Source organism: Vanderwaltozyma polyspora, genomic scaffold (genome assembly GCF_000150035.1).
Source record: "Vanderwaltozyma polyspora DSM 70294 KpolScaffold1062 genomic scaffold, whole genome shotgun sequence".
NCBI classification, from domain to species: Eukaryota; Fungi; Ascomycota; class Saccharomycetes; order Saccharomycetales; family Saccharomycetaceae; genus Vanderwaltozyma; species Vanderwaltozyma polyspora.
In genome coordinates this window covers 77367-94996 of record NW_001834666.1, presented here as the reverse complement: position 1 = coordinate 94996, position 17630 = coordinate 77367, and the positions used below count along the sequence as shown (strand labels likewise).

The following is a 17630-nucleotide window of genomic DNA, read 5'->3' as shown; positions in this document are numbered from 1 at the left end:
ATATTTTATTTAACTGGTTTAAACGTTGAAGGTGTCTCAAAACATACAAGTTTATTAAGCACAGTACAGAGCCATGTTAAGAAAATATCAAAGATTAATGAAAGCATGAATTCAGATTCAATAATTGAAGATGGTGAAGAGAGTTCCACAAATAATAAGATTAAATTTAATTATATATTATATGAGAATCAACGTCGTTGGATTGGAATTGGATGGACACCCAGTATGTTAAGTTATGAAAGGTCAAGTTGGACAGATGAATTTTTAAATCCATCGTTATCACCTGAAGAATTTGAATTGCCTGAGAGTCAGAAGAATATGAAATGGAAATGGGTCGATAGATCTTGGAGATTAGACATGACTAATGATGGTATGATTCAATTGTCCAGTAACAAAGCCAAAACAGTTGCTTTTCCTAATTCTGATGATGGATATATATACTATGATAACACATGGAAGAAACCGTCAACAGTTGATTCATTTTCCAAATATACCAGAAGGAGAAGATGGATTAGAACGGCAGAATTGATAAGGGTTTCCAACTATCCATTTGAAGAAGGTAGTAATACCAACGGTAATGGCGTCAGCAATGGCAAAGAGAACACTGACACGAGGGAAGAAGAGGGAGAAGAAGAAGGCATAATGGTTGAACCAGAACAAATGGAAGAAGATGGTAGTGTCGATAAGAACGGAACCGATAGAGTTCGCCAAGTTTCATTTAGTACCAAAGATATAATTTATACTATAGCGCCTAATAATATCAAGTTAAAGAAACCCGTTGAAGTGACCACTGAGGAGACAAGAGAAATATTAGCAAGTGAGAATACTCACGAGAATAAAGGTACAGGAAAGGGTAAAAGTAAAGAGAGACGTATTGAGATCAAACATAGCAAGGTATAATTTAATTTAGTTCAATATATTCCAATATAGTCCGATATAGTTTAATTCAATTTAATTCAATATAATATAATATATGATATAATATTAATATTAATATGTATTTAATTAATTCTAATTCTAATTCTAATTTTAATTATAATGCTAGTTATAATTATAATTTGTTAACCTTTAAGGTTGGTGGTAAGGATTGAATCAACTTCTTAGCTTTACCAGCATCGTTAACGATCAAAGTGTACAAGTTTCTTGAACCTCTAACTTTGAATTTGGTTTGTTTGAATGGCTTACCAGCTTTGTTTAACTTTCTGTTAATCTTAACAGTAGCAGTCTTGACATCAGCTCTTCTGGTCAATTCTAAGAATAATTTAATATCAGTAATTTCTCTAGCCATTTTTTAAATAATTCGCAGTTGGTGCCGTTAGATTGGAGGATCTAGTAAATGAGTTATTGATAAATAAAACTGACAATATGTAAATATATATATATATAAATTACACCATGAAAGAGGGCACAAGTTATATGTAAGCACTGGATAAAGTCTGTGAATGTTCTTGGTTGTATTATATCAAGATGATGAAGGATATTGGGTTTAGTTAGTCTAGATTAGAGTATTGCATAAGAGTGAGAGAGTACGAGTGAGAGTAAGAACAAGAGTAGGGGAGTGAGAGTAATAGTGTCTATCAGAGTATATAGATTAGAACTAATTGGCGTGGGTTACGTTGCAGTTGCAATTGCAATTGCAGTTGCACCATAAACATAATACCTATCTATCATGAACAAAATTGAACCAATTCGAAAAAAAGGAAAAAAGTGAAAAAAGTTGAGATGCGATGAGCTCCAAACTGAAATTGAAATTGAAATTGCGTGCGTGCGTGCGACTGCATATACGCCATTGGAAAAAACTACAGTCTTCATCTATTCAAGACAAGATGGCAGTGCAATGGCGCAGGGGTGGATGGATGGATGAGATTCGGTAAATTGGTCTCTTCTTGTTTTTCTGGGGAGAGCTGAAAAAAAAAGCCGTCCTGGCGAGGGAAAGGATGAAAGAGGCAAATGCGAGAAAAGAGAAAAACGGGCACAAATAATTTTAAAGGTTCTGTAGGTGCACGGATGCTAATACTGAAATCACCGGGTGTACTGTTGGAGCAGTCACTCAGACCACAACTTCAAAAATTTAGCCTTTTTTACTGTATTTGGTCACGTGTGGATTCTTGTATAAATCACTTTCTCTTTTACTTAACACAGTAAGACTCATCTCTGCTCAGACACAAACTCCAAACTAAATTATTATATTATATTTGATCTGATTTGATTTGAATTAGGTATTCAATTTATTCAAATTAAATTATACTAAATTAAACTAAGTTTTGTTATTCTATTTATTAAAGTTATACCCCTTGCATCTATGTCACTATACAATATCTTCCATTTCAATCTCTTCTTCTTCATCAGCTTCGTTGCCAGGTAATTGTGCATTACCACTACCGTCTTGTCCTTCTCCTCCCAGTTGTCCGTTTTCACCAGCACTGCCACCTGCATTGCCTTGGTCATCCGCCAACTCTCCCAATGTGGCCTTTCTTTCTTCTTCTTTTAGTTTCTTATATTCTGGTCTTAACGTATATTTAAATGCATAAGGTCCCTTTTTAACCAAAGTCGCAACTTTATCTAGACATTCTTTCAAATGAGCTTCTGGCTGTCTAGTACGTTCTTTTAACCCTTTCAAAGACCAATAGTCATATTCGTCAAACAATTTGAATAGATAATCCAAAATCTCTTTCTTAGGCATTCTAATAGATTTAATATTAGCCTTGGCCTTTTCACGTCCAACTTTCAAGAAATTAGAATTATCTGACTTCATCGACATACCAGTATGGCTCATAGTAACACCAACGGTCTCATCCAACGTAGTGATCCTTTCTTTGTTACTATTCTTAACGATATTCCTTCTTTGTTCAACAATCTTGTGGTAGTTAGGGTCATTCATAGATGGCATGACTTGACACTCGTGACATACTGTACCCGAAATAGATGTCTTCTTAGGAATTGTCTTGACGTATGGAATATATCTATCTCTACCATCTCTATCTGTCATAACACGATGATTAAACTTCTTTCTATTATTACGTCTTTTCTGTTGCTGTTGTTTCTTCTTTAGTTCTTCTTCACGTTCTTGCTTCTTCAAATATGCCTGTCTCTGTTTCTCTGGGTCTGCTGCTAACTCTCTCTCTCTCTGTTGATACTTCTTCAAATTTTGTTCAGTGAAAATATATTCATTTTCAACAACTTTTTTAGTCAACTCTAAATCATACTCATGTGGAATAGCATCATTATCATTCTCATTCAACACCAGTTTAATCTTACTACCATTTTGATTAATCTTGATCTTACCCAATTCTTGCCCATGTAGATTACTTCTATCTCTCCATTTTTCAGCCAAAAACATTGGCAATCTAACTAACCAAACTTGTCTACTACAACTAGACAAATCCAAATCTAGTGATTCTTCATACACCTTTGTTTCGTTATTCTCAATATCATTACCATCGAAAACTTCTTCTTCCTGGGACAAATATTCATCGTTTCTATTAGTTTCAACAACATTATTCCCTAATGTTGGTACCGATTCTGAAGTTGACATCTTTATAAGCTTATTTCTGATTCTCTCTTGAAAAATTAACAATAAATTCACTTATACAATCAAATATAACTCAGATATATACCAGATAGTGCACTTTATCGTATATTATCCCTCTTTTTAACAGTTGTAAAAGTACTTATTTCTTGTTGTATTTCATTCTAATCCATTTAAATAATTTTTCATTTCCCATTTTTTTCCCATTCCATTTTATAGCGTAAAATCGAAGACTTCTATTCATAAAGGGAACCTTTCACCATAAGAAAAGCTTTAAAGGCAATGAGATGAGATGAGATGAGATCAGAAGAGATGAGATTTGGAGTTGGAACGGAAAGGTTAGGATTAATATATAAGGACACATATATCTGTTGATTTATATTTATTTGTATCATGAATTTTAATTTGAATAGTTTGTTACAGAAGGAAATAGCCAAGAAAAAAAGAGAGATTGATGTTTCTAATGCCAACCGAGCTGTGGTAGAAAATGGTAATAACTGCAAAGATGAACCATTAACATCGGTTCAAGTGACAACTGTGAACCTTATCAATAGTGGTAAAGGTGAGTTGGAAAGGGAGAAGCAAAATCGAATTGACAAAAATATTGAAAGATTGAAAAGTAGAAGAAGTAGAATTAATGATATTTTAAACAGTGAAAAAGATATTGATTATAATATCAACATTAATGAAATTTTAATTGAAAATATTAATTCATCTAAATTGTCAATTAAATGCAACCTTTACGTTCATAAACTGTTGAAAGATTGGAAAGAAAGCGGTCACTCATATGATTTAATTCTTGAAACCAAGAGAAATTTATTACCGTTGTTAATCAAGTTACGTAAGAATGATATTAATAAAGAAATATTAATATCAGTAAGTACAATACTATACCATTTACAGCAAGATAATGAAATCAATCAAAGTTTACAATCATATATGAAATTAAGTATAGGTACAGTGGCTTGGCCAATTGGTGTAACACAAATTAGTATTCACTCACGTAGTGCCCATTCAAAATTAAATGACATCAATAAGACTTCTAATATAATGATTGATGAAAGAACAAGATTATGGATTACAAGTTTAAAAGGTTAATAACTTTTCGTGAATGGGAGTCCAAACAAAAAAGTCTAGAGAGTAAATGAATGAATCAATAAGTTTGGATTGGTAGAACGATGAAACTGATCACAGTGGTGTGATACTTGTTCTGTAGATTGATGTTCAGGTAGCAAAGTATATAGTTGTATCTCTCCAGCATCATATTTTATAGATCACAATTTGTATGTGTTGAAACTATTTAGCTGTGTTATGCTGTGAATCGTTTGCAGCCATCCATGCAAGGCAAGAAAAAAAATTATTTATCGTATACCAAATTTGAATATAAGAAGAATCAATGAAATCTAGTTGATGAAGGAAAGGTTTATGGATAAAGGATCAGACCAACCAGAGTGATATTGCTTGATATAAGATGACAATTGCATTGGATGATAATAAAGTTTGGATAGACGGTTGTTTTGATTTTACACACCATGGTCATTGTGGTGCAATTTTACAAGCAAGACAGACTATTAGAAATGAAAAAAATTCGAATGGGAAGTTGTACTGTGGAGTTCACAATGATGAAGAGATCGAATATAATAAGGATGCTAAACCTGTCATGAATTCTCTTGAAAGGTATGAACATACACGTAGTAATAGATGGTGTGATGAAGTTATTGAGAGTGCCCCATATGTTACATCTCAAGAGGTTATGGATCAATATGGTTGCAAATATGTTGTCCATGGCGATGACATCACATTAACAGCTACTGGAGAGGATTGCTATCAGAAGATGAAGGATTTGAATAGATTTAGAGAAGTTAAAAGAACTAAAAACGTTAGTACCACTGATATTATTGATAGAATTTTAAATCCAAATAAATATTTAGAGTTTAATATATTGGAAGAGCCTACACTGGAAGAATTGGAGCAATTTGGCCGTGATAAAACAGGACATTTGCCATATTGTTATGTTTTCAAGACCTCGATAGATGAAGAGAACATAATATTAAAAGGTGGCTATGAATTAAACAAGAATAAAATCGTTATATGTGAAGGTGACTTTGATTTATTTAATGTCAGTGATATCGAAAGGCTACGATTATTAAAGGACCAAAATCCCAAAGAGACTAAAATAATTGTCAGCATTAATGTCAGGGAGGACAAAACTCATTATATGAGTTTGAAAGAACGTATGTTAAGCATTATGAGTTGTAAGTACGTCGATGGTATTTTGATCAATGACGACAAGAGAAAGTATCAAGAAATCACAAGATATAATATAAATGATATTGGTTGTGATAGTGATGATAACAATTGTAAGAAATTTAATTACCTGACTAAAGAGTTGATAGTTGAAAGAATCAATGATCAAAGAGAAAGATATATTAAACGTAACATTAAAAAGGGTATCGTTAATTAAAGGAAGCTAAAGATAGAAATACATAGAGTAGGTAAATAAAATAGATAATAATAATAATAGTAATTTGTCATTAGAATACTTTAAGAGCCATCTTATCTTCATATAATGGACGAAAACGATATAGTTTCATTAGAGAATTCATTAATTAAATGTTTTAATATATATATATAGAATAGATACGTATATATACATATAGATATATATTAAAAATGCTTTAATGTTAAAAAGAGATGATGATGATCCCACGTTAGCATGTGAGATTGAGTTGGGTCATTAGAAAGATAGAGATAGAGAGAGAGTATAAAAATCATTAATTAATCATGAACATTTTGCAAGTTAAATAACTTTTTTTCATTAGATTGGGTGTTTGAGCCTCTTCTTGGTTTATTGAAGACAGGTGGGATTTCACCAGAATCGATCAAATCGTTGATTTCATCACCTGGCTTACCCCAGTTGCCCTTACCTGAGCCATTCTTCTTCACATTGTTTGGGTCTTCACCGTAGTTACCATTTCTTGAGAAGTACTTTGGGTCAGCCTTTGATTCGTGAACGGTCCATTTGTTAGTTCTTGCCATTGTGAATGTGTAGGTATGTTAATGAGATTGTAAAATTTATTTTATTTTATTGTGATTGAATTGAAAAATATTTCAATTGCAATGTGATGTTGTTTTGCTTTTTAGTATGTATAATACTTGTTGTATTCGAGTTGAATATGTATATGTATTTGTGTATGTATTATACATAAAATGAGTGTTAAAAAGAATTAGTGACAAGAGAGATTTGAAGATTGTATAAGTATATATCGAGTATTTATATACTTTTAAATTTTGAAAAAACAATCAATCTTGATCTTTTGGAAAAGGGGTTAAAGGTTTATCTACCTATCTTTTTGAGATTTGGGAAGCAGAAGTTACTTCGTCACACCATGGACCAACGTTAGAAGTCGAGTCGACTTGACTCGACTTGAGTTTGCTGACGAAACTTCTTGTACGCACCCACTCATCTCTTAGCTCTATAGTCTATAGTCTGTAGTTATTAGTTTGTGCTTTAGGTTTGCCATTTCCCCCCTCCCCATAACGTCCCCCCCCCCTTTGCGATCAATCATGCTTCTTCTGCAACTAGTAAACGAGATCATTATATTTCAACTCGACCTCACTTAAGTCTGGTCTGGTATTAACTTGAGTTTCAGGCAGTTGTGTTGGGATGGGATGGGTTGGATGTGAAAACAGGAGTTGTATGCAAGTGTACTAGTAGCTCAGCTGTTGGGAAGAACCTTCTATCCCAGTGTACCGAGTTGTGTTGTATAGCTGAACACAAGAGAGGATACGAGACGAGACGAGACGAAACCTCTAACACTTAGCTCCCCTCCCCTCCCCTCCCCCGCACTAATTAATTATCTGTTTGGTTTGAACGAGAGGGAGAGGGAGGCAGAGAGAGAAGTGTGTGACTGGGTGCATTGTTGAATGACTTCTTCTGGCACCACCACCACCACCGCTGGTGCAACAGCAATAGATCACAGCGTCTTGCTAGGGGAAGGGAAGGGGTGGTGAGACCAGCCCAGCCCAGCCCAGCTTAGCCCAGACTTAAGTGAGACAGGTAAAGCTAAGCTCAGCTAAGCTAAGCCAAGACAAGATCAGCTGAAATCACAGGTCCTGGGTCCCACTGTTGGGAACGGAAAACAGGAGAGGTATGTGTATGTGTATGTATGCTAAAAAGACGAAATTCAGTTGCTTGCTTGCTACGCTACGTTACGTATTGTTGACTGGGTTTTGAGTTTCGAAATTTCAACTTTCGAAGGTGTTGAATTTGGAAGGTTGGCTAGGGTTTATGTAAGATATATCTGCTGTTGTTGTTGTTGCTGCTGCTGCTTCGTGGATGGATTATGGTAAGTAATTGGTTGGGATACCCTTTTTTATTTTATCTTCTTATTGTGTTTTGTACTCTCTGGTTTCCCGAGTGGTTATGGATTGCATAAATAATATAGTTGGTATTTGACATACTCAAGAGAGATTAGGGTATATTGAGATTAGAGAACCCAATTTCATGTTACAATTCCAATTGACAGCAGCAGCGTAATGCCTCAAATTTCTATACACAAATTGTTCTTACAAAGAATAACACAAAAAACAAGTGTCACGTGACTCGTAGCTAAATAGTTACCGTTTCTCCCGGAAAGAAAAAGAAAAGGCAAAAATGTTTGACCATGAAAACCAAAATGTTACCAAATTTTGCTAATTAGCTGTCGTCCCAGTGGCCGAGTGGTTAAGGCGATGCCCTGCTATTTCATAAGAAACAGCTGTAAGGCATTGGGTTTTACCTTCGCAGGTTCGAATCCTGTCTGTGACGTCAATTTTTTTGGTATTGCATAATTCCATATTCACAGAACATTTCTTCTTTCCTTCTTTCCTTCTTTCCTTCTTTCCTTCTTTCCTTCTTTCCTTCTTTCCTTCCTTCTTGGAGATCTATCCACTTTTTTTGACCTGTTTTTTACGAGTCTGTCCCCAGTTCGATCCCCAACATTGACTTTATTCACTCTCATATATATATATAATTCAAACAAAACCCCGTTGCCAACGCTATAAAATTTCAAATTTATATCTATCTATACCTTATAAAGAAAGAGAAAGAAAAAGATGAAGCATCTCTTGGGTCTTACCTTATATCAACAACCGTAAAGCACTAATACTATACACCATGTCAAACAGAGATATAGTTTACGTATCTCCACAGGCTTATCTATCTTCCTCTCAGGACTGGTGTCTTAATTCCCAACAAAAAGGTTATATTCCAATACTACAAAATGATTTATTAAACTTTAAAAAAATACTAGATTTAAAGAAACCTAAAACTACATCGATTAACCGTGATCATGAAAACGTTGCTTCCTCCAATAGCAAAAATAGTAATACCAATCATCTTGGTGAGAACAATGCTTCAACTAATGGAAATAATTTAAATTTACAAAATTTGAATGATAATATTAATAATAATGATGTTGAAAAATTATCCTATCAGAATATGAAATTATTCCATCCTATATCAACTATTGATCAACTATATACAGTTTCTCTAGTGGGTGTACCTACCGCATTGTCAGATATCACTCTAGAGACAATTTTTAAATCCATCTCAAATGATAATGTTCTTTCATGGTCAGCTTTTGTTTCAGCGGTCTTGGATTCAAAAATTGTTTATTTAAGATTCAAATCGACTTTATCCAAAATAGAATTCAAAAAAACATTGCTATCGATTCAAAGTATACTAGAAAGCAAAGATATCAATTTAGGCGAATTGCATTACGACTCAAATGTCAAAGATTTTTTAAACTCAATAGATTTGAAGAATGAACCCATTCCAAATACATCTCAAGAAAAGTTAATTAATACTTTGGTGAAGATAATATCGGAGAATGTACCTAATTCAAATGATACCAAGAATAAAATAGATTCAGATCATCCAGAGAGTTATGAAATTGATTTGGGTACTTTAAGTGATATACCGTCTGACTCAATCGAACAATTATGTAAAGACATTATTGATTTTAGGACAAAAGTTATTAAAATCGAAAGAGAGAAGAAAATTAAACAATCTTTGGAGGAAAGCAGATTGAGTAAACAAAAACTTGATAAAATATTCAACCAAATTAAAAAAACTAGAAATTTAACACCAATTGATTCAACCAAAAGTATGGAAGGAGGAGTATTGGCGGCTACTGCCACTGAAGAAGAGGCGAGGGATGATTATGAAGAAGAAGAGGATGAAGATGAAGATGAAGAAGACGATTTGAAAATATTGAATAAATCTATAGCCCAAGAGAAGGAAGAATCGAACCAGAGATATCTCATGTTACTGAATAATTTGAATAAATCAATTGAACCAAATCTGAAAAAGTTATCTCATTCAGTACTCGAAAGTACCAATTACCTGGACATTATTACATCAAACAGATCACTATTTAACAAAGAATTGCAAATATTGAGTACTGATGTTTATTATGACCATAATACATCTTTCAGACAAGAGGAAATACGAAAGGATGATATTGATAGAGAACTAAACCCACATGTCAAATTAATAACAACAGAGTCTATTATGTCCAAATCAGTTGAAGAATCAAAAGAAAGTCTTGACAAAAATGAACAAGCTTCGAAATCAATTATTACTCAAAATGAAAATATATCTGTTACATCTGACATCAAGATCAAGTTAGCGTTTAAAACCAAGATCGATAAATCTAGTGAGATCTATTCATCAAGTGAGACAGAATCAGATGAGGAAATTAAGCATCTACAAACCTCAATAAGGGAATCCAAGAATAAGACTACAGATATAGTTACTTCATCTGGAAAGGATAACTCAATATTAACATTTACGGATGATGAATTACAGAAGAGATTGACTCAACTCAGAGAATCTAAAATTGTCGATGAGCTAGTAAATGAATACTTGGGTGTTTATGAAGATGAATTAGTGGACTACATTTTTGATAACATTAAAGAAAATAAAAACAAACATTTACTTCTTGTAGACCTGAAAGAGACTTTCGATGATGATGCAATCAAAATAGTTGATACTATATGGAAACATCAAGCTATGCTACCATAGTTCTAGAACAATATATACCATGGGTTCAATTGTACAGTTTGGGTAATAATGTTGATCCAGACATAAACAGAAATATATACCTGAATTAAACAGAATATGAAAAATGAAAATAAAAACAAACAATAAAAAAAAGGTAAACAAATAAACAAATAAACAAACAAACCTTAATATTTTTCGTTTATTGTCAACCTTCACCCTTCAAGATCACAAGAAATGATGATATTACCACGTTATTTATTGTATTTATTTTCTTTTCAGTATCAAAAAATTCTCTAATGTTATCACCCTATGCCCCAAACTCTATCACCAGGATAACCAGACAACCATCTAGATAAATAAATAGAAGATATACAAGAAGATAAGGTTTAGTATACTGAATTGATTAAAAATAAAAGAAGATAGCTGCTCATCTGATAATAGATCAAGAATGCAGTGTTACAATTAATCTCATCGCTTAAACTACAGAATAATCTAGGTCTCCGCGAACCACACAGATTGGAGTTCAGAGAACATAAACAAAAAAGAAACCGATAGAGCTGACGTTATTTTCTGCACCAATGTGTGTGTTCCTACAATCTGTCAAATCAGCCAAGGGAAGGTTTTGTTTCTACAAACTCCATTTAAGTAATCTGCAGAGAGAATAGTGGAATAACCGGTCGGTCTAATGCATTTACTATCATCCATATAAGAGAAGACGAAACCTCATAGAGATATAACCAGTTCATCCTGTCGGTTAGATTTACTATTAACTAACTCTGATCCTGGATACATTTCTAAATCTTCGACTATCTTCGTAGTCTGGCTTTGCTTTACTACCCATTGTAATTTGTTACTAAATTAGGCTATTACACTATTACATCATTAGAAACTGGGTATAAAATAGCAAGGAAAAGAAAGGAACCTCTGAAATCGCGTTCATTTCTCAACACTTTTTTCGCGTAAAAAAAATATCCAGTTCAAAATCGAAGTCGAAGTCGATTTTGAGATTGAGGTGAACAAGAAGAATAAGAAGCACGAGTGGATGCAGCTTATAGCTACTACCAGGCTTAAAATAATGGTAGGAATAGTGGTGGTTACAGCAGCATGAACGACAAATTGTCCACGAGAAAATTTGTTGAAGATTGAGCTAACGAACTTGTCTCAGATCTGTTTTATCTTATCTGATACAACGGTATCTTCTCCGGGCCTTTTTATGTTGGTGATTTTTTTGGTGAAGTTGCAAGAATTAATGCATATACGTCCCTCATACACATACACATACACATACACACATACACGAAAAAATTCTTGATATGAATTTTTATATAGTTACTGTTCTAGCAGCGGACACGTTATGTTACTTTTTGCATCAACTCTTTAAGTTCTTTTTTTATTTTTGGCTTTTTAAGTTCCAATGTGAGTTTCAGTCTGTACTGTAAGTTCTGAATGAAATATCTTCAACATGAGTCTCGATGCTATTCTTCAAGTCTTGGAGTGAGTTTTCCTTCTTGAATTTAATGCGGCTAGACACAATGTCACCACAATCAGGCTAGCCACAAGGATTAGAATCATTTTTATCCTGTTTTAGAATATTTTTGGGGATCTTATTATTACTGTTTTGTGAGCATTATTCTAAGAAATCAAATAAACTAACTATAATAAAAATAGCATGAAATGATCAAACGTTTTAAAACTTTGATTTCTTTCAGGTAAAAATTCTTAAAAATTCTACTGTTTATTTTCCGTATTGTCTCTTTGTTTTATGGGTATTTCTGTGCCAACAACAACAATGATCTTTTATTTTAGATAAGATACTAGTAATAATAATAAAAATAATAATAATAATTTCACTAATAACAAAAATATTTTAAAATAAATAATTCCTCTACTGATATTAGTTGGGTATCTACGAACGATCGTTACTTTTATAACATCGATGAGACTTATAGTTTAATGGATTTTGTCCTCTTTGGGTTAAACTCTTGGTAAATACCTGTCATTTTGGTTTCTAGGCATCTATTCCCTTTTGTTTTGCAGCAATTTCCCATTGGAGTATAAACTTCTAATCAAAGGATATATATATATATATAATATATATACACCTTCCAGTTGACATTAGTTCAACCATTAAGTTCATACTTAGCAAGGTCCATTTGTAACTATTTACCTTAACCCACCAAGGTTAACATATTATATTAAAATAATCACTGTATAGGACAGGTTCCAATTAGAGTTAGATATATTGCCAATATCTTCTAAACTTTAGTTATCAATATCTTATAATAGTTATCCCCAACAAGTTCCTATTAATTGAATAAGAGGGTTATACTTCCATTCCTTTCATATATATAATTTTTTAAGCTGAGTTATAATTATTGATATAGCCAAGAGTTTTCATCAATTTATGAATTAATCTTGAACTATAACATATTAATAAACACTGACAATCTTTTAATATACCCCAAATTCAATCAATAAAATTGTATTATTCCATTCGCTATAACCAGATATTCACTGATTTTTAATATAAGCAATATTAGTGATATCAATTACTTTTCAGTTCCCAAATTTAGTTCGTTCATTTAATCTGTACAAATAAATTCAGTTTTTTTATTCTATCGTCTTAATCTGACTATAGTTATACATTGTAATTTCATAAACCCGTTCTTTTGATTTTAAACTTTTAGTGTGTCCAAAATGTTACAATACGTGCTTCTGGTAACTTTATTCCTACAATCAACTTTAGCTACAGATATAAACTTTGTAGGAAATAGGGTGATACCAAATAATATAAATAATTTGTTCAGCCCTTTTAAAAAATTGGCTATTAAGGCAAAAAGAGATGACACAGGCAATACTACGCTACCAGAGTATTCGGTAACTGTTACATCTACAACAGAGCTATCATCATTGACTGATTCAACCGAGATTGATATTACAGACTTTGATACCAGTGCCACCAAAGACATAATAACTTCAAATATTGTTACAACTACATCTGATGTAATAACCAGTCAGTATGAATCAACATTTGGTTCAGAAACAACATCGGTAGAACCAATAAATAGTGCTAACTCAGAGATCGATACTATATCAGACGCTCAAAGTGTTAACACTGACGCCACCTCAACTACAGATACACCAGTTGTCAACCCTGACACAACTTCTACAACTGATACCCCAGTTGTCAACACTGACACTACCTCAACTACTGATACCCCAGTTGTCAACACTGACACTACCTCAACTACTGATACCCCAGTTGTCGACACTGACACTACCTCAACTACCGATACCCCAGTTGACAACACTGACACTACCTCAACCACCGATACCCCAATTGTCGACACTGATACCACTTCTACAACAGATACCCCAGTTGTCAACACTGATATTTCAACATCTGAGCCAATTTATACAATTAATACTGACACTACCTCAACTACTGATACCCCAGTTGTCAATACTGACACTACAACTGACACCCCAACTGCTAACACTGACACTACCTCTACAACTGATACCCCAGTTGTCAATCCTGACACTACTTCTACAACAGACACCCCAGTTGTCAACACTGACACTACCTCAACCACCGATACCCCAGTTGTCGACACTGATACCACTTCTACAACAGATACCCCAGTTGTCAACACTGATATTTCAACATCTGAGCCAATTTATACAATTAATACTGACACTACCTCAACTACTGATACCCCAGTTGTCAATACTGACACTACAACTGACACCCCAACTGCTAACACTGACACTACCTCTACAACAGACACCCCTACTGTCAACACTGACACCACCTCAACTACTGATATCCCTCCTGTCGATACTGCTACTTCTTCTACAACAGACACGCCAATTTACACTATCAATACTGATACTACTTCATCCACACCTGTTGTTCCAGAGACAACTTCAACTACAGATACTCCAGTTCTTAATACTGATACCACTTCGACTACCACACCAAATGCCAACGTTGATAACACTTCAACAACTGGAGTCTCTTTTGTCCCAGTTAGTTCTGCCAATGCTGCTGATAGTACTTCAACAACCAACCAAGAGATCCAATCGACAACTTCAACCCCAATTACAAACATTGATACCAATGTTCCAACTACTAGTACTGCTGGTGTTCCAACAACCACTGAAGTTCCTGCCTCTAAAACGGTTTCTAACGAATCAGCTACAAAGGAACCAGAATATACCATAGTTCCAAGTTCCACTTCTAAAGTTCCAACTTCAGAAGTGGCTGTTACTACTTCTGCCAATACTGTCGCTACAGGTTTAGCAGCTGATTCTAGTATTGTCAATACCAAACATTCTACTACATCTCAAGTGCCATTTACTATTGTAACTGATAGTACGTCATCAGTAGGTTTACCTTCTTCAATTCCAATTGTTCAAGATGAAACAACCAACACTACACCAACTATGATAAGAAGTAAAACTACTATTTCTCCAACCAGTATTGGTAACATTGTAACTGGTACTTTATCAACTGCACTTGCGAACCCAACTGATCAAACGACTGCTTTCACAGCAGCAACTTCAACTGCAAGTACTAGTACAAAAAAGACAGCAAAGACAACCAATACTTCAAATTGGTGGGTTCCAACAAGTTTGATTACTGAATCTGATGTAACTGATTCTGCTGTCACAACAAGAACCTTATCTGCTACTAAGTCTGTTCCATTAGCCATTGCTGCATCGACACAAACTGCTACTCCAGAAGGTTGTTCTCTAGTTACCATTGGTTTTAAAGAAGCTTTGAACTATCAATTTGTGCTATCTAGTTCTGTTACAGTTGCACAAATTTTTGCCTTCTTACCTGGTGGTTTAATCGCACCATTTGAAGAACAATTGGCTAATGTCACAGTTTACAGATTATCACCATTGAACTATGGTAATTTCAATTATACATTAACTGTTGCTGAAGTTTATTTCCCAACTTCAAAAATCGATGAATTAGCTGCATTTGTTGCAGATTCAGAAAGTGCATTATATGTTAATGCTAGTGGTACTGAAGAAGAGCTAGTCTCTTTGATTGATCCAAGAATCCCAATTACCGGTTTATTGAATAGTTTATCATCTTCCTCATCATCATCTTCTTCTTCATCTTCCAATGATGAATCCTCTTCCGATGGAAACTCTTCTTCTAACTCTAACAACTATGGTACTTTGGATTCCTATAGCAAGAATGTTGGCAACACTACTACTTCTAAGGGTAAAGCCAAATTAACAATATTTATTATTGGTATAGTTGCTGCTGGTTCTTTGTATATTGCAGTGATGATATTACTAGTAAGATTTTTCATTATTAGACATCGTAGAAAGGCTGATATTTTAAATGATTCTGATAGTTCTAGTATTAGTTCAAGTGAGAATGGTCATGTTAATTACAAAGATTTAGAAAAACGTATGTCAAATTCTGATCATACTATCTCTCCATCTGTTAAAATTGACGATTGGGTTGATCACCATGAAGTATATTATAGTAATGAGACAACTCCAAAGAAATCAGATTTGAGTCAAGCTCCTAATAAACCCATAATTTCAAAGCCTCTTGCAACAAAAAATTCCTTAGGTTGGAATGCAGTATAAAATATGTTTAATTACATAAGTAACAATAGATACATGATTAAGTATATTAATAAAAATAATAATTAAATCAACTAGTGCTAATGTAGACAAATAGAAAAGTAGAGCTGATATAAAATAGTTTTATTATTGTTATAAAAGATCTTTGCATGCGATTTCCCAATTTCCCTTTAAGAGGTATAGTATTACAATTTGAAGGTTATTTCCATCTGATTACATGGATATATTATGCTAACGATATTTTTTTTACTTCCTGATTTAATGACAATTATTTTAATAATAGTAATAATAGTTTGTCATGAAATATTATAAAAATAGGACACGCAAACTTTAATCATTGAAAGAAATTAATAATGGTTTCAGTAGATTCTCTTGGTTTTTCGAACATGATGTTGTGGCCAGAATCGAATTCATGTACTTGAGCATTAGGGAAGGAATTTTTTAATAGATCATAATTTTCATTTATGAAGAACGATTTTTTGCCCTTTAGGAATAGGACAGGTTTGTTAGTTTTAGAATCTAATTTTTCCATTTCCATTCTTGATGAGTTTAAGTCTGGCCATTTTTTCAATTCTTCAATAAAATCTGGCATTGACTGAAGTGGGATATAATATTCTATATATTTTGAAATATCAGGATTCTTTCTATGTGGTAACGAATCTCTCAGTTCTAAGTCATTCCCTTTTAAAGATAAAAACCCACTACTAAAATAGAATGCAGGACCACCATTACTTGCTATATTGACAGGTAGTTTGTTGAACAATTTCTGAACTTTTACTTTCCAATTTTTTGAACCTTTTTGAATTTTGATATCTTCATTTAATATTTCCATAATTAGATTATAATTATCGACTAATATTGGGTCCATTTCTGGGGTATAATATGGCGGTAGATCTATCGATATGCATTTTCTTACATTTATTTCTTTTGACAAGGTGGTCAGTAAACCAAGTTTTCCACCAGCAGAAAACCCTAAGATATTTATTGGACGCTTATTGCCAATATGCTTTTTAATAAAATAAATTATATCTCGTGTCATAGTTAAATAATCAAAAGGTCCGGCTCTTGGGGAAGTACCATGATTTCTTAAATCTAGAGAATAAACGTCAGTTTGTAGAACATTTGCCAATTCTCTTGACAAAGAGCAGAACATCATTTTAGAACCAAGAATACCATGAATATTAACAATGGCAGGTTTTGAAGTATATTCATTTGGTATGACTAAATTTCCTGGACTAATTTTTGAAAATGACAAATCTACAGTATTTGAAATTGGTAAAATCTTACTGTGCATAAATCTTTTGAAGCCATTACGAATCATTATTATTTAGGAATTAAAGTTCTTGTAACCACGTACTAAAAGTAATATATCCCTTTGAACCAATAGTTCCCCTTTTGAAATTAAATATCAATTGAGGTTACTGTCTTTCTGACTAT

At 33.4% G+C, this 17630-nt stretch overlaps 9 protein-coding genes and 1 non-coding gene across 10 annotated transcripts in view; 6 read left to right on the top strand and 4 right to left on the bottom strand.

Moving 5' to 3' along the window:
- PEX31 (peroxisome biogenesis protein) overlaps positions 1-900 on the top strand; it is a gene marked incomplete at both ends in the record, with an annotated part of 1619 nt that extends 719 nt beyond the window's left edge. Inside the window, one exon of the mRNA XM_001645143.1 lies at positions 1-900. Coding sequence (XP_001645193.1) covers positions 1-900 — 900 coding nt within the window.
- A 151-nt stretch (positions 901-1051) lies between these two features.
- RPL38 (60S ribosomal protein eL38) lies at positions 1052-1288 on the bottom strand (the record flags this gene model as incomplete). The annotated part of the gene is made up of 1 exon (XM_001645142.1): positions 1052-1288. The coding sequence occupies one exon, from the start codon at positions 1286-1288 to the stop codon at positions 1052-1054; it is 237 nt and encodes a 78-aa protein (XP_001645192.1).
- Positions 1289-2308: 1020 nt separating this feature from the next.
- On the bottom strand, positions 2309-3535 carry TFG2 (transcription factor IIF subunit TFG2; the record flags this gene model as incomplete). The annotated part of the gene is made up of 1 exon (XM_001645141.1): positions 2309-3535. The coding sequence occupies one exon, from the start codon at positions 3533-3535 to the stop codon at positions 2309-2311; it is 1227 nt and encodes a 408-aa protein (XP_001645191.1).
- A 387-nt stretch (positions 3536-3922) lies between these two features.
- PRP18 (mRNA splicing protein PRP18) lies at positions 3923-4627 on the top strand (the record flags this gene model as incomplete). Its single annotated transcript, XM_001645140.1, has 1 exon — positions 3923-4627. The coding sequence occupies one exon, from the start codon at positions 3923-3925 to the stop codon at positions 4625-4627; it is 705 nt and encodes a 234-aa protein (XP_001645190.1).
- Positions 4628-5000: 373 nt separating this feature from the next.
- ECT1 (ethanolamine-phosphate cytidylyltransferase) lies at positions 5001-5993 on the top strand (the record flags this gene model as incomplete). The annotated part of the gene is made up of 1 exon (XM_001645139.1): positions 5001-5993. The coding sequence occupies one exon, from the start codon at positions 5001-5003 to the stop codon at positions 5991-5993; it is 993 nt and encodes a 330-aa protein (XP_001645189.1).
- Positions 5994-6307: 314 nt separating this feature from the next.
- Positions 6308-6568, bottom strand: STF2 (ATPase-stabilizing factor family protein; the record flags this gene model as incomplete). Its single annotated transcript, XM_001645138.1, has 1 exon — positions 6308-6568. One exon carries the CDS (start codon positions 6566-6568, stop codon positions 6308-6310), a length of 261 nt encoding a protein of 86 aa, XP_001645188.1.
- Positions 6569-8237: 1669 nt separating this feature from the next.
- On the top strand, positions 8238-8339 carry Kpol_1062trna2. The gene is given in 2 exon segments: positions 8238-8275; positions 8294-8339. It is a non-coding gene; the product is annotated as a tRNA-Ser (tRNA).
- Positions 8340-8687: 348 nt separating this feature from the next.
- Positions 8688-10598, top strand: SNU71 (Snu71p; the record flags this gene model as incomplete). The annotated part of the gene is made up of 1 exon (XM_001645137.1): positions 8688-10598. One exon carries the CDS (start codon positions 8688-8690, stop codon positions 10596-10598), a length of 1911 nt encoding a protein of 636 aa, XP_001645187.1.
- A 2676-nt stretch (positions 10599-13274) lies between these two features.
- Positions 13275-16196, top strand: MSB2 (Msb2p; the record flags this gene model as incomplete). Its single annotated transcript, XM_001645136.1, has 1 exon — positions 13275-16196. One exon carries the CDS (start codon positions 13275-13277, stop codon positions 16194-16196), a length of 2922 nt encoding a protein of 973 aa, XP_001645186.1.
- A 331-nt stretch (positions 16197-16527) lies between these two features.
- On the bottom strand, positions 16528-17514 carry EAT1 (putative hydrolase; the record flags this gene model as incomplete). Its single annotated transcript, XM_001645135.1, has 1 exon — positions 16528-17514. One exon carries the CDS (start codon positions 17512-17514, stop codon positions 16528-16530), a length of 987 nt encoding a protein of 328 aa, XP_001645185.1.
- Between the last annotated feature and the right edge of the window lie 116 nt (positions 17515-17630).